This window comes from Dichotomopilus funicola, assembly GCF_033296635.1.
Source record: "Dichotomopilus funicola strain CBS 141.50 unplaced genomic scaffold C8A04scaffold_3, whole genome shotgun sequence".
Taxonomy (NCBI): domain Eukaryota; kingdom Fungi; phylum Ascomycota; class Sordariomycetes; order Sordariales; family Chaetomiaceae; genus Dichotomopilus; species Dichotomopilus funicola.
Genome location: NW_026944024.1, coordinates 427071 through 449012, shown reverse-complemented (window position 1 = coordinate 449012; position 21942 = coordinate 427071). Strand labels below are relative to the sequence as shown.

At 55.4% G+C, this 21942-nt stretch overlaps 5 protein-coding genes and 1 non-coding gene across 6 annotated transcripts; 1 reads left to right on the top strand and 5 right to left on the bottom strand.

Moving 5' to 3' along the window:
- Nucleotides 1–2329: 2329 nt before the first annotated feature.
- C8A04DRAFT_9066 (uncharacterized protein) lies at nt 2330–8389 on the bottom strand (the record flags this gene model as incomplete). The annotated part of the gene is made up of 3 exons (XM_062785342.1): nt 2330–2392; nt 2486–7829; nt 7914–8389. 3 exons carry the CDS (start codon nt 8387–8389, stop codon nt 2330–2332), a joined length of 5883 nt encoding a protein of 1960 aa, XP_062640764.1.
- Nucleotides 8390–10452: 2063 nt separating this feature from the next.
- On the bottom strand, nt 10453–10932 carry C8A04DRAFT_34110 (Glyoxalase/Bleomycin resistance protein/Dihydroxybiphenyl dioxygenase; the record flags this gene model as incomplete). The annotated part of the gene is made up of 1 exon (XM_062782717.1): nt 10453–10932. One exon carries the CDS (start codon nt 10930–10932, stop codon nt 10453–10455), a length of 480 nt encoding a protein of 159 aa, XP_062640763.1.
- Nucleotides 10933–11666: 734 nt separating this feature from the next.
- Nucleotides 11667–11766, bottom strand: C8A04DRAFT_t11. The gene has a single exon. It is a non-coding gene; the product is annotated as a tRNA-Val (tRNA).
- Nucleotides 11767–12236: 470 nt separating this feature from the next.
- On the bottom strand, nt 12237–14822 carry C8A04DRAFT_9114 (kinase-like domain-containing protein; the record flags this gene model as incomplete). Its single annotated transcript, XM_062785360.1, has 2 exons — nt 12237–14598; nt 14680–14822. 2 exons carry the CDS (start codon nt 14820–14822, stop codon nt 12237–12239), a joined length of 2505 nt encoding a protein of 834 aa, XP_062640762.1.
- Nucleotides 14823–16332: 1510 nt separating this feature from the next.
- C8A04DRAFT_9014 (uncharacterized protein) lies at nt 16333–18478 on the top strand (the record flags this gene model as incomplete). Its single annotated transcript, XM_062785321.1, has 3 exons — nt 16333–16581; nt 16760–18296; nt 18378–18478. The coding sequence occupies 3 exons, from the start codon at nt 16333–16335 to the stop codon at nt 18476–18478; spliced, it is 1887 nt and encodes a 628-aa protein (XP_062640761.1).
- A 307-nt stretch (nt 18479–18785) lies between these two features.
- On the bottom strand, nt 18786–21460 carry C8A04DRAFT_34107 (putative ubiquitin-conjugating enzyme; the record flags this gene model as incomplete). Its single annotated transcript, XM_062782716.1, has 8 exons — nt 18786–19003; nt 19337–19583; nt 19617–20269; nt 20502–20503; nt 20798–20845; nt 20912–21159; nt 21225–21304; nt 21388–21460. The coding sequence occupies 8 exons, from the start codon at nt 21458–21460 to the stop codon at nt 18786–18788; spliced, it is 1569 nt and encodes a 522-aa protein (XP_062640760.1).
- Between the last annotated feature and the right edge of the window lie 482 nt (nt 21461–21942).

The following is a 21942-nucleotide window of genomic DNA, read 5'->3' as shown; positions in this document are numbered from 1 at the left end:
GTACGCCGCTCGGCTGTGCGACGTTAACTCGAGCGCAGCGAGGCTTGCGAGAAAAATGAGTTGGTTTGCAAAACCCAATGCATGTTATTTGGATTGGTGTTGGAACAACGCCTTGTGTGACTGACGACGAGAATGGGGGGCATTGCTGAGAACCGATTGGTCCAGCAGGATGAGGAGGTCGAATCGGGATGACTGGCTGCCAAAGCTTCGGGTTGAAACGAACCGTTTGTGCCGATTGTTCGGTTGCTCCCAACGGCCAACGAATTAACATTCCCGAGCAAACTGCTTGTTTCGGGCATCCTTGCGGTCGCTATCGTGAAGCGAAGAAATTGCGACGCGTCACTTTTCGGACGACTCGGGGATTTATGTTGGTGCACTGCCACGGGGGTTCGTATGCGAACATACGACCGGGAATCCACTCGATGGCGTTCATTGTCAATGTCGGACATCAGGCCTGATGAAGAATCCGCAGTTTGATTCGGCGATTGGGTTGCCATGCAAGGAGCTCATATCATGCTTCGACCTCTGCCGCAAGGATTATCTGGAATCTGTTGGGCGGAGAACAACAGGAGCTTGTTTCGTGGTCGCTCTTTCCATTGAAGCAGTCTGGAGCTTCAACACTCGTCATCAGCCTTAACCCTTACCCTAACCCTCAACATCTGTCTCACCCGAGAGCTGTCATCGACGAGGAAAAGGTATGCTGAGCTGTATGAATTCGTATTGTTGCTTGACAATGGACTTAGTGGTGCAATAATACACGTCTGAGCCGCCATGGAATGGAAGACGTGCATTCGTAAGGGTTGGGATACAGACTGATGATAATCATTGTAATTCCATGAGAGAAAAGGACACTATAAGAATGGGGACTACAAGCCTGCACAAAGCTGGTGAGTTTGTATTCGACCCCTTTTCATATGGTCGGTAACTCGATATCAGTTCTTAGCAGACATCGTAAGATGTGTCTGTGCCCGTGGGTAGGACCCAAATGCAACCCATAACCCATTTGGGTACCCATATGGGTTTGGGTTTATATGGGTTGGGTCGGGTCCAGAGAGACCCAGAAACATGAGTAAGAGTCGAGTTATATTATAGATTTAGCCTAAGAAAGAAGAGACTGATCATTAATGTAACCGAACTGTAACTATCGTTGTAACACACAATGTACAGAGTTTTGTAGACTTAAATATTTGAACAAAACTCCTCCGGTTTTACAAATAGTAACCATCTGGGTAACCATCCAGCCAGATCAACCTCAACCCTAGGAGCGAATATAATAACCTGGCTCCTAAACCGCTAACCGCTCCCTTAAATAAGCGGTTCAAAGACAGTTAAACTATTCAGTGGATTCAGTGGTTTAATTATATAGTACAACCATCTTATATTCGGACAATGGGTCTAACCCAACCCGAACCCAAGAATTGGGTTCCAGCCCATATCTCCTACCCATAACCCATATGGGTTGGGTAGTACCCACCCATACCCATTAAAGAACTACCCATGGGTACCCGTGGGTGGGTGATTTCCGTGTTTATGCAGCAGCAGCAGCGGAGGCGGCAGTGAGTGACGATGACGGCGGTGAACTGGATGGATACAACAGCGAATGCTTACGCCCTCTCATTCATTATTCCCGTCGAAATAGGGAGGTTAATAGTACAGGAACGCCTACTCACAGCGGCATTGCTCCCGAAGCCACCATTCTATGATTTCGATGTCGTCGTCATTCTCTTTGCCATCGTCACAAACAACCTCCCAAAACAAACGAAAAACAAACAGTACTAATGCGGTTTTTTTCTTGTTCATTTCCTTCTCTCTAGTATCCTATCACGCTACACAAGTTACAGCACAATCGAAACCAGTCAGTCCCATGTCAAGCACCACTCTAATGACCTTCCATCCACCCATCCATCCTTCCATTCCCCCCGGCCCATTTTCCATCCACCTTGTAAATGCGATGCCGGGTCCCACACCATTTCCTGAGCACATCCACCCAGCCAACTTGCATGATCCATCCAGGCATTCATCGTTATCCCAGCTGTAGTACTTTAATGCAGACAGACACACATACAGCCATACAAAACGTATTCATCATCACCATACCAGCCAAGCAGCCAAAGCAGCCAACCATGCGCGTCATATAATTCCGTCGCTGGATCGTAAACCTCCGCATAAACCTCCGCATCACTCGGAACCAACCCCCCTTCCGCGGATTTAGTCGTGCCAATCACGCATTCCATCGATCCATCGATCCATCCCGTTTCTTCCATCTCGTCCCTCCCTTGCCAGAAGTCGTCCCTCCCTTGCCAGAAGATGGATAGAAGCAAGCATTGGCCTAAGCAAAATAGCTCTTCCACAGCACACCCTCCAAGTCCTCCAACTGCTCACTTGTGAAGTACTGTTATTGATCATCGTTAGCATTCTCATCCCAACACCAACAATCCATCATAAAACCAGGATAAATAAAGTAAACGGGGAGGTAGGTACTAACCTTCTGATCAACCCCCCAACTATCCTGCCTAGTCTTTTTAAACTCCGCCAAAATCGCCTTGGTCGCCTTCCCCACCACCCCGGGATCATTCGCCGCACGCGTCGCCAACCCCGCCAAAACCTCCGGCATCCACGTCGGCGGCGGAGTCGCATACGGAAACGCCTCAATCAACGCGCCCAACCCGAGCACCGCCGCATGTCTTCTAACAATCTGCTTCTGGTTATCGACAGGGGTATCCGTCCCGGGTACTTTGCGCTTAGGCATGGGGTTCAGTTTGAGCTGGCGCTCGAAACGGTCTTTGAGTTGGTAGATGATTGGGTTGCGGATCGGAGCCGGGGAGCAGCGGATCATGCCGGCGAGGGTGGCGCTGGCGCAGTCGCGGACTTCGAGTTGGGGGTCGGCGAGCATGTCGCCGACGGCGTCGAAGAGCATTTGGCGCTGGGCGGGCTGGGTGAGGAATAGGCGGCGGAAGTAGACGACCTGCATGTTGACGAGGGCGCGCAGGCGCTGGTGCCAGGAGGCGGCGGTTTTGCCGACGCGGATGAGGGCGGCGATGAAGGCGTCGTCCTCGCCGGAGCGGAAGGGGATGTTGGGGAGGTGGCGGTAGACGTGGTAGGCGAGCTTCATAAGTTCGGGGTCTTCTTTCACGTCCATCATGTGGAGGAGTTGGTCGATGAAGGGGTCCGGGAAGAAGGGGACGAGCTGGATGCACTCTTGCGAGGAGAGCATGCTGTCGAGCCAGATGAGGGCTGTTTTGGACCCGGAGGTGTAGCTGGAGGGGGTTTGCTGGCCCGGCGTACGCTCGTGACGCCAAGTCTCGATACGCGCAAAGACGTCGCGGATGGCGGCTGAGAAGGCCTCTGTGGGCTGGTAGGGGCGTATGCCGAGGGATGATTCGGCCTTGTTCTGCTCGAGTAGCGCCGAGACGTCGCGGAAGGACTCGTGGTAGCGGGTGCGATAGACAGTAGCGATCACCCTACCAATCGACTCCCGCACTGACTTGTAAGGGTGGTCGATATGGGCGAGACAGTCCTCAAGGATGGGCTGCTCGTGCCGGAAGTGCCACCCGGCGTCGTTAACAATGAACTCGATCAGCTGCAGCTTGGACGACTCCTTGAACGCCGCGTTGGACGTCATATCCAGCCGGAACGACGCGAGGGCCTCGCTCAGCTCGCGGTACCGGCGCGGGTCCTTGCCATCAATGATGACGTGCAGACAGGTCATCCAGTACGACAAGTTGTCGGGGGTCAGGTCGTCGGCGATGATCTTGAGCATCATCGGCGCCGCGAACCCCCACGCCTTGTCGCGCATCTCCTTGGGGTCGTCCATGCTGCCCGTTAGTAGCGCGCCTAGGATCTCGGACGTCGCACGGTGCTGGTGCTTGTCGCTGCCGTCGCCGTACACCTCCTTCGTCAGCTCGACCACGTCGTCGAATGTCGCGGCCGTCTTCCCGTAGTACATCAGATCGAACACCGACATAAGGAGAACTGCATGCTGCATACGGAATCTGTCTGACCCGGAATCCCGAGGTTCCTGCTTCAGATAGTCAAAGCACTTCTTGAACCAGTCCTTGGTGATGATCCCGCCGATCTGCTCGCGCACGCGGGTTTCCACCTCGCCGTACGCGACGAACGGCTTCGGGTCCGCGCGCGACACCTTTAGCTGCTTGCCCCAGACCAGCCAGCCCGGATGGTCCGCATCGACAAAGTGTTCCGGGTGATCGTAGTCCTCAAACTGCGCCAGGAACTTGTCCGTCACGTTCTCGTCGTCGGTCGGCACGGGGAGTATCACCTCGTTCTCGTCCAGCTCATTCTCCATCAGGTAGTTACGGTACTCCTGTTTGTACACCGCGCGCATGTCGATGGCCGAGAAGATGGCCGAGAACGCCGATAGGTAGTTGGACCGCAGACTCGGGTGCTGATCGTTGGCGCCGTGGCCGACGAGGTCGATGAACTGCTCGTTCGCAATCGTGTCGAACCGCAGCGTGCAGTTCAGCGCGAAGATCGTGCAGCGGTTAGCCACCTTCCAGTGCGATTCGCGCGCCTTCTCCGTCAGCTCCAGCCCCAGCGCAGCCTTCTTCTGCTCGACCCGGGTCCGCCGCTCGCGAATGAAGTCGTGACGCCGTTGGATCGCAGCCGCGCAGTCCTCCTCCGCCGGCCGAATCGTGTTGACCACGTCTCGGTCGAAGATGATCATGCGCTCGAGGGGCTTACCAAACTCTAGCAGCGGGTACAGCGCCGACGACCCGAGGTTCTGAATCGACGCCTTGTCCACGCCGGCCGTCGCGATATACAACCGCATCAACTCGGGCGCAAACCGCCAGTCGCGCATGACCGTCTTGATAAGTGTGGTAAACAGCAGCGTGTACATGGCCCCCTTGATGCGGTCGTGGTCGTTCTCCTCCAGCGCCTTGCCGAGCCGGGCCAGCACGACGGGGATCACCAGCGGCCGGCCCCCGAGCAACACCTTCAGCGATGAATCCTGAGCCCCCTGTGCCACCCGACGCACGTCCGAGTACGACGATGTGCACGATTCGGCCAGGTCGAGCAGCAGCTGCTTATCCAGCTCACTCTTCTTGCGGTACGCCGAATTGTACTTAACGCGCTGGATCTGGTATGCGTCCGCCCGCTTGATGAGCAACGGCCGCGGGTATACTTTGCGGAGGCCGCTGATCTTGAACGGCGAGATATCCGACTCGTATAGCCGCATGAGCCGCTCCAGCGGATGTGCTGAGCGCTCAATACCCACATCTGTGATCCACGTCCTATACGTGGCATACAACGAGGTAAAGCACGCCACATCGTCTTCCTGGTTCGCGTTCAGGAAGGCGTGCGTGCGTGACAGCAGACGGCCGACGTCCTCGCGGAGACCGTGAATGCGGTCGTACACAGGGTCCTCGGGAGTGAGTTGGTAGCCGGCCGGATAGTGGAACTGGCGCTGCATCTCGTCGTCGTCCGCCACCTCAGCCAGGGGATCATCATCCTCTTCCATCATAGCGTCCCCATCGGCGTCCGTCTTGTCATCTCCGTTCGCATTCTTCCCGCCCCTCTGACCGGAAGCCCGAAGCGGGTCAAACATCGTGGCGATACCGGAAATCATCAGTCGCAGCGCAGTCAAGCTCCGTGACAGCTCGTCCGACCACTCCTTGTTCTTCCCCTTCCGGCTGACCGGTGGCTCGTCGCTCATTAGCTGGTCTAGTCTCTGGGCCGCACTCCGTGCCTGGTTTTCAAACAGCTCCACGGCAAACAAGATCTCGGCCTCTGAAGGGCGATGCCACTTGATCGTGAGTTCCGCCGGGGATGTCGTTCGCCCCCAGTCATGGATATCCAGCCCCTGCGCGATCCGATCCGGCTCGTACAGCGCGTTGTCGATCGGATAGGTGTGCGTCAGGTTGAGCAACAGATGGTGGATGTAGTTGGAGATGTGGATGGTCGGCAGGCCGCGGCATTTCTCCTGCATATACTCGGCGATCCCAAACAGCTCCTCCTTGTACCGTACGACCTCAGCGCCGACGTGCACGACACACATGCTCAGCATACTGACGTGCCACACGAGCGCGCGATCCCGGGGTAAAACCTCAGTACCGCTGCTCCGGTCGGACGCCGCGCCGTTGTAGTCAATCTCGTTCCGGATGTTGACGATCAACATCGGGATAAACACCCGGAGCGTCTTCTCCGCATGGACCTTGCACAGCGCGTTGCAGATCCACGCCATGGCGTCCCTGGCCTGGTGAACCACGTGGGTGCTCACGAACGTGGCCAGCTTCTCGAGCACCATGTCGAACAGCTCTGGCGACAACGACGCAAACAGGGGCGTGAGCGCCGCCGGGAGCGTGTTGATAACGTTGTCCTCGGGCGATGCATTGCGGAGGTGGCTCGAGTCGGGCAGGTTCTCAAGCAGCGCGAACACCTTCCCCAGCAAAGCCAGAACAAACTCGCCGAGACCCGCGGTCGATGAGCGCAGGATGCTAGCCTCGTCTTCGTCCGTCAGCTCTTCGTCGTAGCAGATCTTCACTTCCTGGCCCTCGCGCTCCATCCTCTCCATCTCGCCCTGCACCCAGTTCATGGCAAGGCTTGTGTCGTGGATCCTGTCACCTTCGTGCGCCAGTGGCACAAACGGAATGCTGTAAGCCACGCTCTGGATAAAGTTGAGCGTGTACTGCGTCTTGCCCAAGTCGTTGGCGTCGATGCCGGGTAGCGCCAACGCAAGCAGGGCCGTAATGTGGCAGCGGTACCCCTTGTGCTTGGACATGATGTTGGCGATCATCTGCAGACCGCATAAGCTCGACGTTGTCCGGTGGACCTCGACAAGACCTTGCAAACTGGGGTAGAAACGCTGGAGGGCGCCGGGAAGTATGAGATCTGGTTCCAGATATGCCAGACCCTGCAGTGTGGAGTAGTAATAGTTAACCACCTTAGAGCTCTTGGCAAAAAGCCCCATGAAAGTTACCTCCTTGAGGGCCAGGACGAAGCGCTTCTTCAGTTCGTCATTGATGCGACGGTCCTGCGGCACGTCGAGTTCCCCACTCTGCTCGCGATTCCACCGAGAGACAAAGATGTCGGTCAGGAAATACGTCAACTGGGCCAGGAAGTTAACCCATACGCCCTGGTTCGACGGGTGGAAGAAGGTATCGATCGATTCCATCAGGCCCTCGAGGTTGGTCAAGATGGAGCTCTCCTGCTTGAGGCAGAGCGGCGACAAGGAGTGGGCAATCCACCGTGCAATCATGTAAGGGACCGGATACTTCTTCCGGTCCTTCTCCAGGTACGCGCCCAGGCCGGAAGCATAATCTAACGACGTGTACGGCGAGTTGGCCTGTCCGACCGGAATATCGGTCAGCCGCAAAATGGCCGTAAAGATTAGGTCTGACTGTTCGCGAGTAAAAATGCCGTGTTCTGTAAACGGCACATGGGTGCAGCCAAGGTAATCCCGGGCGATGCGCGAGAATAAGTCGATGAAGCACACGTCGAACCCCTTAGATCTCGTCATCAACGACCATAAATGGAAGAATGTCGGAAAGAGATCGGACGGCTGCGACTGCGGCTCGGTGGGGGGCGCCGGGCTAGTGGGCAGCATGGCATTGAGAGCGCCGGCAACGATGTAAGCATTGGACATGGCCGAGGTGCTGAAATAAGGAAGCAGCTCGTCCAGGATGGCTCGGCGCTCCTTGGGGTCAAAGTAGGCGCTGGCTTGCAGGCACAGCTTAAGGAGGTGCTTGGCCGACCTCCTTCGTGGTCCCTGATGTGACGCAGCCTCGGAAGGGAGGACCATGGCCCGGATCTCCTTCCAAAGCGGCCGCCAGTCAAAGGTGAGGTCCTCGCCAGGCTTGAGGTAGTGCTTTTTCCTGCAGTAGAAAATCGTCAGTCACGGCAATGTCCAAAAAAAGGCCGCTGAGAAACGAACAGGTGGACGAGAGAAAGAATCATACCTCGTCAGTGTAATAACCATCCTCGAAAAACGGTCTGCTGTATTATTATCTAACCCCGGGGCCAACGCAAGGTGATAGTACACCTGGGCTAGCCGGGCCCGCAGTTCCCGGGTCATCTCAAACTTGAGATTCAACCATCCCTGGAGTTCGCGCGTCCAATGGAGCGCACCGGGAGAAAAGTCCTCGGCCATGATGGATATGTAGAGATTCTTGAGGATGCCCTGGAGGGCCGCATCTCGGTGCGAGTCGTCCTCGACATCGAAGGGAAGCAGCCGGAAGTAGCTGAACGTGCGGGGGCGGTAGCGTTTCTTGTCGTCTTCGTAGTTGTTATGGCCGCACGGTATGCCGGGGGAGGTTGCCCGAGAGATTGTCTCGACGGAGGTGAGCAGCCCTGAGAGAAAGGTCGCAGCAGCCCCGCCAGCAGATCCCGCAAAGGGCGCCTCAGCCCCCGTGTGTGCCTCTATTGACTCATCCATTGTAGTGTAGTATGTACGTATGGTCTATGCCGTTCGGGGTGGTCGAGAGAGCTCACGATAGCGCCGGTCGGTCTCGACGTGGAGGAAAAGGCTGGGTCGTCAAGGTGCGGCTGCAATGCAGGGGTCGTGTTGTAGGGGTCTTAAGAATGTTCTCGGCGCAGAATCGGCGCGTCAGAGGCGGAGTCGCGGGGGGAAAGGGTAGTCGGGGTAGATGTGGTACTGGATTGGTAACTGCTGTCGATTTCCGGGACCATTTCGCCTCGACAGAGGTTTGCGTGGCTTTTGAGAAGATAGAGGCGTCCGCGAGCCTTGGGAGCTTGCCACGCACACGACACAAGGGTTTGGCTCGGCAATCGATGGGCCGGGGGCGTAGGGGCTTGAATCCGATCAGGAGGGCCGGGACTCTGATCCCGGAAAAACTATCAGTGGTTATTCACAGTGGCTTTGGAATAACTAAAACATGAGGATGGAAGGAAGGGAGGAAGTTGTTGGTTGCGGCAACTGCACAAAGGGCTGTTGGGGTCCGGAAATGCGGGACCCGGCCGCCAGAGCTGCGGAATGGAACCTTCAGGGACGACCCTCTGCGGGGAGAGAAGGAGCTTGGAAATAACGTCAACTAAATACCTAGTTACCTCAGGCGCACAGAACAGCCACAAATGGATGTCGTGCTTGGGGTACTGTGTAGTTATGAGAGTCACCGAGTGGTTGTAGTGTCACAATGCAGTCGGCGCCCCGGTGATAATCGATTGGGGCCCGGGGAGGATGAGGAATGGGTTTCTTTGTTCCGGTTTGAACGCCGTCCCCAAAGAAGCGCCGCCAGAGCGGAGATGCCGGACGAGCAGTGCCGGAGCTTGGGACTGGATGGGATCCACACGCTTGGGCCAACTGACAAGGGGCCGGCCGGAAAGCAAGGCTCAGGGCTGTGTGATTTTGGGAAAGCGATGGGATATGAGTAACACGAGTTAACAAGCAGCCTTGTGAAACAAGTACCTGCAGACAGAAGGCAATTAAGACAAGAAGACAATAAAACCCACGGTGGTTAAAGGGTGTGTAGCAAGGAAAGATAGAAAAAATAATGAAATCCCATTCCTCTCTTTCCCATGGTCCTGTACTTCTTCTTTCTTATGCAGGAGGCTGCTGGTGAGCCCACGCACACTGGCTTCGGCCTGGTGCAGGCACCCAGAACAACAACGCAAGCTCCCAGAACTCGCAACACCTCCCCCACAGCCCCACTTAAAGATCGAAGGACTTATCGATACGGATAGTACGGAGTATCCTCATCAAGTTTCTATTTTAGTTGACTTAAGAAGGAGTTGAAGCATCTTTGTAAAAAGCGACTTCTCTAGGCCCATTGATTAATGTCGACTTCAAGCTAGGAGCTCAGTGTATCTGGGAAAGTCCATGGGGAACCCCGCACTGGAATTGCCATGTTTTCCTGAAACGCAACCCCGCTCATCAACCCACCTTCGTCCTTGCAAATTGCTTCTTTTCAAATCCATTATGACGCCAATGCAAGAAGAAACTCCATCCCTATTAGGTATGTATATGTAGCGTGAGTCGACCATTGCTCTAGCCAATGCAAAACCAATGATACGGAGAAAGTAATCCCAACTGATCTCGCGACTAGGTACAGTACTTGACAAAGATGAACCCCTGATTGTTTCTTCGCACCCTTTTGCGAACCTCCGAACCGCGCCGCGGTATTTACGGCCCCGCCGCGTTCACCAAAACCCCGCCGCCAGGGGAAACGTAGGAGATATTCACCATCCGGTTACCCCTTTGGGTCCCAGCGAGGCCAGCTCCGTTCACTTCACCATTCAACAACCAAACGCTCACTTCAGCCCCCAGGGAAATTTAGGGAAATCCTGTCGGTTCCTTATCGCAAGGTTTGATGTAAGACTGCAGGCGAGTTGGCTTCTTGCAGTTGTCGCAAGCTTTGAAGAGGTCGACGTACATCTCGTCTAGTGCTGCCCCAGACATAACCCGGGTATTGTCCACAACCAAAACTCTCCCCAACACGACAAGTCCAGCTTTAAGATACCCAATCCCTCCCAATCTCTTCATTACTCCCCATCCTTACAAACAACCTCCAACCGCCACCCATCCGGATCAACCACAAACGCCGCAAAATAATTCGCCCCATAATGCTTCCTCACCCCAGGTAACCCATTATCCTCCCCGCCGGCCGCCATCGCCCGCTCATGAAACTCCACCACCGCCATGCGCGACGGCGCCGTCAGTGCAAGGTGGAACCCGGGCCCCGGTGGCGAGGCCGCCTCGCCGAACTCAAAGATGTTGAGCAATTCGTGCTGCGGGTCGCGGCCGTAGCCTAGGGTGCGGACCCTGTTGGTTTGGGTGGTGTTTGTTGCTGTTTGAGAGGTGGGCTTAGGTTTAGAAAGGGTTGTTGAAGCTGGTTCTTCGCTGTCGAAGACCAGGCGGAGGCCCAGGGGCTCGAGGACGGCCGTGTAGAAGGCTTTGGAGACGGTGTAGTCACGTACTCCGATGGAGATGTGGCCGAGGGGGTTGTGGGGGTGGGATGTCATGTTTGAGACGGATGTCAGATCTCGGTGTTAGATTGAAGGTAAAGTTTAAGGGAAGTTAAGGTGATATTGCTTGCTTGCTTCCTTAGCTTCGCTTTGGGTATGTATGTACCTATCGGACCCTTTTAAGGAGGTTCGTGAAAATCAGGGGTGAGGTCACCAAGACGATTGCTAACCAATTAGAAATTGGTAAGCAGTGGGCGCTGACAATGACATGCACGGGATCAAGAACCGCGGGTTTGTAAGTGCCAAGTAGCCTCCGTGGAGGGTTTACATACATCCGTGTGGATTACACTTAAGGAGCCAATATTTTACCAGTGGTATTACTTCGTATTAGTGGAGGCATGGCGTGTGTCCGGGTATCTTCCGCTCTTTTGGTGGATTTAAGAGAATGTAAGAGCAAGGACACCGAGTTCAATAACCAGCTCTAGGGGGAACTCCATCACCAAACTTTCTCCACAGAGAGGTGGGTTGATGGGTTAGAAGGGTAAAAGATTGTCGATATCTCTATCGTTTCTCAGTATCTTTGGGTTTGGTATCTTGTTTATTTTCTTGAGTACTCAAGGTAAAAGACAACAAAAAAAATACCCGGGAAGAACGAAGCGGGAAAAGCAAAAAGGGGGGGGGGGAACGGGGGAGGAAATAAAAGCAAGAAGATCGTAAGTACAATGATGAAAAAAGTACATCAGTAAGAGGACCGGACCCGAAAGGTGCAAAATAAAAAAGAGAAGAAAGAATGATCGACCCAGGGATCGAACCTGGCACCTTCTCGGTGGGAAGAACCCAGCAAATTCAACTTTTGTGAACGAGACGTGATAACCACTACACCAGCCGACCATTAGGAAATCAGCACAGAATTTTGGCTTTATCAAGATGAATGTCCACGCCCAGGCTTCAACCAAGACCAGAATAGGAGGTTGTCTTCCTGAGCACGGTGGTACGGTACAATTAACAAGGTGTTTGGTAGACAGACGGCGAGACAACATTTCCAGACGTTTCACGAACAATCATAGGGCTGCCAGGTAGTGATATCGTTTTGAATCCTTTCCAAAATCTGCATCGCTGTGCTATTCAAAATTGCGGCGTATGCTATAACTGTCCAGAAGTATCTCCTCTCATGGGAAGATATGGTATCATTTCATTCACCCTGACCGTCTCCGGTCCTTTCCAAACTCCTTGAAAATTCCAATTGTCCATTCCCAGCTTTTCTTTCCCACCTCAACGGGACTGGGTCTTTAGTCTCCAATACCAGCCGAGTCTTTGATTCAGCTGATAACAGTCCCACTTTCTCCTACCTTTCCTTCCACCTATTGGGCCTCGACGATTTTCGCCTCGACCTGTTTCGGCCGGACAGCTTCCATCCTCCCCTGCTCCGCATTCCTCTGTCTCCGCGCCACATCCGCCCAGCTCTTCGCAGACGGCAGGGCCGGCACCCGACGAACAGCCGTGACCGTTTCTGGCGAGGCATGTTCCATCCTGGGCGAGGAGAGCGCCGAGCCGCTAGGCACAGGGCTCAGCATACTACGGTAATCATCATGATGAGACTCGAGGGGTGCGCCCGCGGAGCTGAGGACGCTCGCGGTGTCACGGATGCTTTCGGTTTCCGCCCTTTCGCTGGGGTCGATTCCGGTTCCGGTTTCGCTGGTGAAACTCTCGCGGCGCTCGCGATCGGTCAGGCCGAGGCCGAGACCGTGGGGTTCGCTGGGCGAGGTGGGTACTTGGGTGGTGGGTTCGCGGTAATTAGGGCTGGGGGGGATGATGGTTGTTGGGCTGTGGTCTCTGCGCGTATTGGGGGTGGCGGGGCTGCGGGCACTCATGGGCGTGCCGGCGACGCTGGTCTCGGCGACGGAGAGGCGGGATTGGCTCATGCGGCTGAAGACGGAGTCGCTCATGCTGTACTGGGTGCTGTCGGTGGATGACTGATCACGGTTGAGCAAGGGTGTGCTTGAGCGGGCCGGGTTGATGGCGCGCGGGAGTCGTGAGCCGGAGTTGCGAGACCGGAGCGGGTAACCGACTTGTTCCAGGTTGGGGCTGGCCGGGGGAGCGGCGCTCGGGGCCGGCGATGGGATAAGAGAAACCCGTCTTGTCGGAACGCCCGATGCGGCGGCTTGGGAATAGCTGATGGGTCGAGGTCGGGGGCTGTTCGTGCCGGATGGTGCTGGACTGGCCGGTCGGACTTGCGTCGTAGGAGGCGGCAGTTGGGACACGGGGGCTGGGTGAGTTTGCGCCTTGGCTGGTGCTGGTCGCTTCGCCATGGCGGCTGGGCCTGTCGGGATGTGCGCGGCATACATGAGTGGCCGGTCTGAAGTCGTGCGGGGAGCATTAGGGCGGGGCTGTCGCCGGCCCTGTTGCATCTCGGCGAGGGAGGCTTCGGCCAGCTTCCGTGCATTTCGCTCAGCTTCTAGCTGAATCTGCATTTTCATGATATTTTCAGCATGCATTTTCCGCTCGTTGACCAAGCGGCTTTCGTATGTCTCCTTCATGGCTTCGAGTGTATGCAGACGCTTGGCGACCTGCTTGTAGTCTGCGCGGATGCGGTCTCGCTCCTCTATCACGATTCTGAGCTTGGTGTTCACGCGGTCCGTCAAGACGCGGTTACTCCGCTTGCAGCAGCGGGTGTGGTAAATCTGCTCGAGCCCACCGAGCTCCGTGAGTTCAGAATCAACGTCGAAGATCACGGGCCGTTCAGCAGGGTCAATGGCAAGCATTTTCGTGATGAGGTGGATGATGTGTTTCGGCCCAAATGTTGGCGCAGCTGCGTCGCCAACTTCTTGCGTGGCCAGAGCCAAACTTTCGACCCTAGGTAGGTATGCGAGTACCTTGTGAGCTCTTCCGTGCTCAACGCGAGTCGCAAGTACGGCGTCAAACTCATCGAGGGGCGCATTATGTACTACGAGGAAGATGTTCAACAGAACCAGCCCCAGAGAGTAGACATCGGCCGCCTTCATGGACCAATCCGCTGTGACTTCCTCCAACTCCGGGGCCCTCCACTTCGGGGTTCCCTGCATGCCTCTCGTCATAGTGTTATCTCGGCCATGGACGTCCTTGGATACGCCAAAGTCGGCGAGATAAACGCGGCCCGGGTTCAGGAGGATATTGGTCGGTTTCAGATCCAAATGACGGATGTTGGAGTTGTGGCAGTATGCTACTGCGCGTGTGATACACCCCATGATCCGGCGCAGGTATTCCAGCGGGCAGTGGTCACGGCTTGTGGAAGAAGCCGCAGCCGAGGTGCGCGACCCGTCGATCGCGCTCAGGTCCTTCAAGTCCAACGCTTGTAGCCGGTGGATAATGTCCTCTCGATCGCCATGATCCGTCCTCAGGTTATCGATGTCATTGATCAGGATGTCGAGGCTGCAAACCGCAACGGGCCAAAGGAGGAGATACAGGCTGCTCTGAATGCAGTAAGTGCCCACCAACTTCACGATGTGTTCATGGTCCAACTTTTCCATAAGACTGGCTTCGGCGTGTAGCTCGGACATGGGTTGCCTGCGGTTCTGCGGGCGGACCTGTTTCCGGGCCAGACATATTGACCTGTTGTTCCATAGGAACTCGACTTTCTGAACGACGCCGAAGGTCCCGGACCCGAGCGGTGTGTCGCAAGCGAGTTTGAGCCGATTGTGGAGTTTTTTCGCTTCGGTGAAGTCGTCGAGTGGGAGGTGCTTTCCTCTATATTAAGCGTTACATATCAGCGACTCGGTCCCCATACTTGAACATACTTTTGAATCGCCGGGAGTTGGCTGAACTTACACGCCAGACCAATGGCTGCGTGAGGCCTCCCAGTCGACAAGTATCTTGCGCTCGCACTCCTCGAGCTGTGCGTGCGGTAGACGCTTCATGGCAGCGTGGGAGGTCGGCATGACGGTCTGCCACCCTCCGTCGGTGTCGTCCATAGCTGTGGTGCGGGCCCTCGTGGGGTCGTGGCGAAGATGGGAGGGAGACCGCAGTTTGCTGGAGTCGGAGTCGGGAAGATCCTGGGAGGATTCGAGTCGCAAGTCGTCGTGTGGACAGAATAAGGGTCTGGAGGGGAATATATCGGTTTGTATTTGTGGATAGTGATGATTTGGTCTCTGGGAGCCCAGGACCGGCGGAGCAAAGCAAAATCTCAAGAGGAAGTGTGAGATTAAAAAGACGGTAATACGTTTTCCTCACTGCGCATGCCGTAGCACAGCCCTGTTGCGCAGCTTGGCTCCCGCTTGAAAATGGGTCCTCGGCGTCTGTGCATTGGCCAATGAGGGCGTTGAAATGCGGAGCGATGAGGTGGGGGTCGACGGCCGCTTGATGAAAACCGTCTTTGAGCTTTGAGCTAGCAATGACCACAGTTAGGGCTTTATCCCGACTTATTAGTCCGGCATCTCAAGTAATTCATGGCGGAAAATAACTGCTAACATGGGGTTGATACACGAGTTAGATGAACATTTGTCCTCTTATAAGTCCAAAAAATGAGTACTATGTATGCACTAGGTATGGACGCGGGCTGCATGTATGTATAACGCAGTACTTCCAAGCTTGGCGTCAACGAAGGTAGCGAGAGGTAATTACCCACTCTCAAGTCGCTCTCCCGCTTGTCGATGTTGGCGGGCGGCGGAATGTCAAGGGGGATCTCGTGACAACGATACTCGCTGAAAACGACCGCTACTCAAGGGCTGAAGGTCGGGGCTCCAACGTTGTCGGAGTTTCTTGGCTCAACAACGGTAGAGACCCGCATGTTAGCTGAGGTCACTCATGGAAACAAAAGGGAGGTGGGGACGTCAATCGAGATCAACCCAGAGTTTCACTCCGAAAGGGAGAGGCCAAAGTCTTGGACTGCGATGTCACCATCGTCGGATTTTGGGGATGGGGATTGAAATCCGGTTGAGATGAAAGTGAACAAATACGGCTAGCTCTGCTGGAGACCCCCGCTAATTCCGTCTCGGGTATGTCAGCAGCCGGTCGGCCGATCGTACGCTAACACACTAGGCAAGAACACATGCTACGGAATGCTAAGCTTTGTTAACAAGCCTCGATTTCAAAGCTTCTTTTTCGTGAGTAAGCGAGACCTAGAACACAACACCTTGCGCAGTCTCACTTGCTGCGAGAGCGGAAGGGCAAGATTTAAACCAAGAACCCCCTGTTTACCCAGCTTCCTGAGAGTATTACCATAACCGTGAGTTTTATCTTGTGATTTGCGCCAGAATAATCTACCGTTGGCCTTTGTCGCGGCCATATTCCACGTTTCGGCCGCTCAGTGTTACTCAGTCCTCGGATCTCTCAGCTCCATTCGTAAGCCTGTACATTGTGGGTTCAATTGGAGTACGGCAACAACAAAAGTCGACGAAAACCGGACAACGTCAAGGCCGGCCCGCCTACTTTATGAACATTAAAACTAGACACGAGCATAGTTCCCGAACGAAGGTTTACCCGATGCGTTTCTCTGAGGGTGAGCTGCCCATTCTCAGCGCTGAGCTGTATGGGGATGACCGAGTGTTTCCGGCGCCGAAGCGCTTGCCGGCCGTACGGAAGAAGCAAGTAAGGTCGTCATCACGGGGGATAGAAGAAGGACCGCGGAAACGCAAGAAGACACAACCTGTGGAAACTCCGGACCAAGATGATGAGACCAAGAGAGCGCGGGGACGGCCGCGCTTAGACACCAAAGATGAGACTGCCGCTGATGTGAGTTGATATCCCCTTCGGTGCTCAGCCCACAGAGACACCACTCATGATGCCTGGTGTTTATATTATCTCGATCAATCTACTTAATCTTGTTTTCTAACACGAGCGGCAGCGGAGACGCACACAAATCCGCCTGGCTCAACGAGCGTACCGGAACCGGAAGGAGAATGCCATCCAGACTCTGGAAAAGAAAGTCCAAAGTCTCCGAGACACTAACGAAGAGATGAGCAACGTTTTCATGCAGCTGCACGACTTCGCGTTGAGCAGCGGGCTGCTGGACCAGGTTCCTGAGTTCGGCCGCCAACTGCAGCAGACGACAGAGAAGTTTCTCTCACTTGCTCGTGAAGCGAGCGATGAGGACCTCAAGGAAGGGGAAGCCAAGACGACGATTTCAACTCCAGTTGACAAGAAAGGCGGGGATAGCCAGTCCGCTACGAGTTCACCATCGCCGCCCGTCACAACCCACCCAGCAGGAGCAGCTGCATCACCAGAGTCGTCGGCACATGGGGTGCCAACCACCTTACCCAGCGGTATCATGGTCCCATACACATCCGGGGCCCAACCAAATTATGCCGTAGCTCCAACCCTCCCTCAACAAGATCCCCCCACCACGACCTTCCCCTACGAAATCCTCACCCATCCGACCCTCGACAATGCCAGCTTCCCCCTCGAGCCGTTCCCCAACCTTCCCTTCTCCGATAATCTCTCCTTCTCCGCCCTTTTACCACCATCCCCCGCGCCCCCGGCCTCTTACGCGGACCTCGAAACCACCTTCGGCCGGCGCCTGCACCGCTACTCCCTCGAACAAGCCCTCATCCTCCTCGACATGCCCAACCCACCCGAGAGCCTCATCGCGCGCGTCTTTGGCTTCTGCCTCCTCATCGAGTCGCCAGCAACCATCCACCGTCGACTCCTTCGCATGCTAGGCCGCGGACAGAACCAGTCCCTCTTCAACTGGCAGTTTCCCTTCTACCACCTCGGCGGCGCAGGCACACACTTCGAGCTCGATCTCGACTCCGACTCCGCCCCGAACACCTCCTCCACCGGTGCTAACACCCCAGGCGTACCAACCCACCCCTTAGCCGGCAACCAAGGCAGGGAGGACGTTCTCAAGCCCGCCTCCACCTCCGGCTTTGCCACGGGGCCCTTTTCCGCCGCGATCAACTCTGTCCGCGACCGCCAGCTGGACATAGACATGCGCATGGCCTTGCCGGGTTTCGCGGGCGAGTACTTTGACTGTGACGAGGCCGAGATGTATCTGTACCGGCGCGGCGTGGTGATCCCGCCCGGGTCGGAGGTGGTCACGATAGAGGTGGATGTCAACGAGTTGGAGGCGGCGTGCATAGAAGGGGAAGCGAGGGCGCGCAGCAGTGATAATAGTGGCGGCGCGAAGAATGCCGGTGGTGGGGTTACGGAGTGGAAGGCGGAGACCATAGGGGATCTTGATACTGGGAGCAGTGGGAGCGAGACTGCGTGGTCGATACCCGGTGGGACGGCGGCTGGTGGTGGGATGGTTGATCCGGCGTTGGATGTTTTTGGTTCTGAGGGAGATCCTTTCATGCCTGCTACGAGCATGGCTGGGGGCTCAGGGATTCTGCCCTTCGGGATGGTCGCGACCGATGTGATGGGGAATATAGGGTATCAAGAGCCCCGAAGGGAGGCGAGGAATCCGGCCCTGAAGAGGGTGGTGGTGGATGTGATGCAGTTGGTCAAAGGTAAGCATATACTATCTCCGACTTGTTCGGTTTCTTTTTTTCTTCGAGTTTGAGTATAAGACTCACTGACATGGTTCCTAGAAATGGCGAAACGAGGAATCTGTCTCGGTCGGACTCCTGGGTTCAAGCAGTCAGACGTCGATCGGGCGCTTTGGAGAGCTATCAAGACTTCGACGGAGTGAGGTAAGTCATCGGGACAGGGTCATGACCGGCGCTTTGTTTATTCATTGGAGTTATTTTATGGACTGGACTGTTTTGGAAAAAGTGTTTGGTTACCTTGCCGCTGCGGTTTACAGCAGTTGAATAAGATTTGGCACAGGAAAGGATGGCATATTGTGATTGTAATGGTACATTATTTATTTACAGGAATTTTAGACTCCTCTATTTGACACTCGGGTTGTCCGGTCTAAGATTGGCAATCTGTGGTGAATTTCCCCAGTTTGACACCTCCCTAGCGACTGATACCCAGATAAAGTCCCAGGAGCTGCTCTATGCTTTGTCCGTTGTTGGTGATGGAGGCTCCTGTGATGATGTCTTGGATCCTTCGCCCGATTCATCAGGCCTTTCCTGTCCCTGAGCTTTTTGGCCCGTGGAGAGTGTGCTCTCGACATCGGCTGCAGGCACATATTGATGCTTATCCACTTCCGATTTCTCGGCAGGTTTCTCCTGCTCTTGCTCCTGTTCTGGGGACACAGCGTTTCTGCTTTCTGTCCCGTGGGCTTATTCGTGTTTTTCTATGTCTTTGGGTTGGGCATTGTTTGCGTGCGCTGGCAACTTAGCCTGGATTGTCTTGACGCTGGCAGCCGCCGTTTTGCCAGGGGAGGTTTCCAGCTCCGTCTCCGGTTCCTCGCCGTTAATGGCCGGTGTGTTCTCGTGCCCAGCTTCTAGCCTGAGCCCTCCTTGCCCCGCGTTACCCGAGCCGAATTCCCCATCGTTCTCTAATGGAGCGAAAAGTTTCCTTCCTTCTTCCGCAGAAAGCGGCTTCTCCTCCTCTTTTACCGCCTTCTTAGTCTTCTTAGGCCGCCGCCTATGTAGCACACCACTCCACTTAAGCTTCGGCTCTTCATACCCCCTGCCTTCGCGTACTAGCCTCTCCTTCTCCTCTTCCAAGGCCAACGCCCGCTCCCGTTGTACAATCTCCCACAACGCCTGACTCCTCGCCACCAGGTCCTTCCGCTCCGCCTCGGCTACCTCAATCAGATGAAACTGCACGCTGCGCAGGACCTCCTGGTATGTCGGCTCCTCGGTCTCCTCCTCGTCCTGTATCTCTTCGGTCTCTGTTGTGTTCTTCCCCACAGCGCTTTTTTTCTCCTGCCTCGCCTTCTTCGCGAGCATAAACTCCATCATCTCATCCCACTCGTCCTCCACCGCAGCATCATAAATCAAGACATCGTCGATCTCATACATGACATTTAACCGGTCGATCCGGCGCTCCATACGTTGGCGAATCACGCGCCCCAGAAATCGCGGCTGCGGCTTCTTCATCCGCAGAAACGGGATATCGTTGGCGTGTGCCAGGTGGGGTGGTTTACGGACCCCATTGGGGAAGGAAGACAGCGGGCGAGGCGGGATATTCGGGGCGTACACCGGCGGTTCGCCCTCGGCAGAGATTTTGATGATGATGGGGATGCGATCGGGGATTGGGGCCGTGGAGATAAGCTTGGCTTTTGCCTCTGCGGCTTTGGCTTGGCGAACTAACAGGCGTTGTTGGTTCTCACGGATGAAATCGAGGACGGAGGCGTGGTCAGAAGAGGAAGGGTCGGCGGCGCGGGTGAGGAGGGTTAGGTATCGGTAGCCGTTTTTGAGGGCGGATATTACGAGGCGTGGGGAGACTTCGTGTTTGTTACGGCGGAAGCCGTTGCGGATGAGCCATTGGATTGGGTTGCCCGGGCCGAGGGTCGAGCTGTTGACAAGTTCATCGGGAATGGGTACGAGACGGCCCTGGCGCATGAGCGACCGGTAGAGGGCAAAGCCTGGTTGTTGATGCGGGGTTAACAATTGGGAGAGGAAGAGGAGTAAGGGGAAGTCATTGGGTGGCGCGAAATTACATACATGCTATCCGATGCCCATGAGAGCGAGCCGGCTTGAAGAGTGACGGCATTCATCTAGTGGGGGGAGAATTCCGCACCTCGAATTGTTGATGCGGCAATCAAAAGCTAGCATGTGGGACTCCAAATTTTTGGAGGTTGCAGGGGCTCGTGAAACATCTGACGCGAGGTCACGTGAGCCCTTTAACATCAGGATGACTCCAAGACGGGAGAAGTTAAGTTTGCTCTGGATTCGGCGTAGATGACTAACGGGGCTCTACAATATGTTCAGGTTCTGCGGCATTGCTGACATTCCCCCTTGGGCCGGGTTTCTTATGTCGGCTAGTCCCTGACATCACACAGGCCCAGGCGGAGCTCCAATTCACTGGCGCAGGAAAGATTGGAAACGAGTTCAAGATGAATGGGGTTTCTAAGTTGCCAATGAAGTGACTCTTTTATTTGTAGATCTCGTACTTGGACCCCTCAGGGGGTTGTGGGAGCTTCTTGTTCTCGTCCATAAACCTGTGTCGGGTTAGCATGACAAGCGGAAGCACTGGCGAATCCCATGAATCAAACGTCGCAGCTTACTTCCGTATCGCAATCAGAGCCGACTCCAAGCTAAGAGGATCCTCCTTGGGCCGAGCGTTCTTAGCTAGCTCGGCCGCAATCCTGGTCCAGTCGCGAAGAATACCGACCGCGTTCTTGTCCACCTGTCCGTCGTTCGGGTTCACGCCGGGGAGGTTGATCTGGCTGACGAAGTGAATCTCGGGGGGCTCGCGGGGGTAGTTGGGGCCACACTCCATCTTAAGTTCGTAGATGCGGTTCTCATGGTTGCCCTGTGTCGCCCCAAGGGTTAGTCAAGTCGCGGGCGGTGAGGTCGGTTGGTCGGGAAGTCACATACGTGAGGAGGACCCCAGATCGTCCCACGCCAATGTGTCATGAAGATGTCCTCGGGATCTTCCAAGCCATAAGAACAGGCACCTAAATCCAGGTCACATCATGCGTTAGAAGCCATGTCGCGACGGTCTCGCTAAAACGTTGAAGATGGAAGGTTGACCACCCACCTGCGCCCATGCCCTTCTCGCCCTTCTCCAGCTCAGCAAGGAGCTTGAAGTTGCGCGGGACCTGCGCTGCCATGATTGCGGTAGCAATGCCAGTCGATCCGGCGATGGATTTTGTGGCGGTTGGTGAAAAACAACAGCGCGGGCGTTGTCGGGTAAGAGATCAGCACGGCAGCGTAGCCGAAACGTCAAACGCCAAAAGAGGCTCCCCGCAGTGCCTGTGAGCAAGCAACTCAGCAAACAGGCGGGTGCGGGGACCCCGGTCGGACTTCAAGGTTGCTTGTTTCAGGCTGCGAGCTTCGAGCCCCACTCAGGCGCAAGGATGTTTGACAGAGGGGTTGAAAGCGGTCTGGAATTCTGCCGGTTCTGGAGATCTTAATCATCAAGATATTGCCAAGCATCCATTGAGTCGCAGGCCGCAACCATCCCGGCTTTGGTTGGCTCTTTCATTTCGCAGACAACGAACAACTAACTTTCACCACGGTACCTTTTGCGTCAGTCAAAACGCCGGAGGGCACGGAGACCAACGGAACCGCGATGCGGTAATGATTATTACTA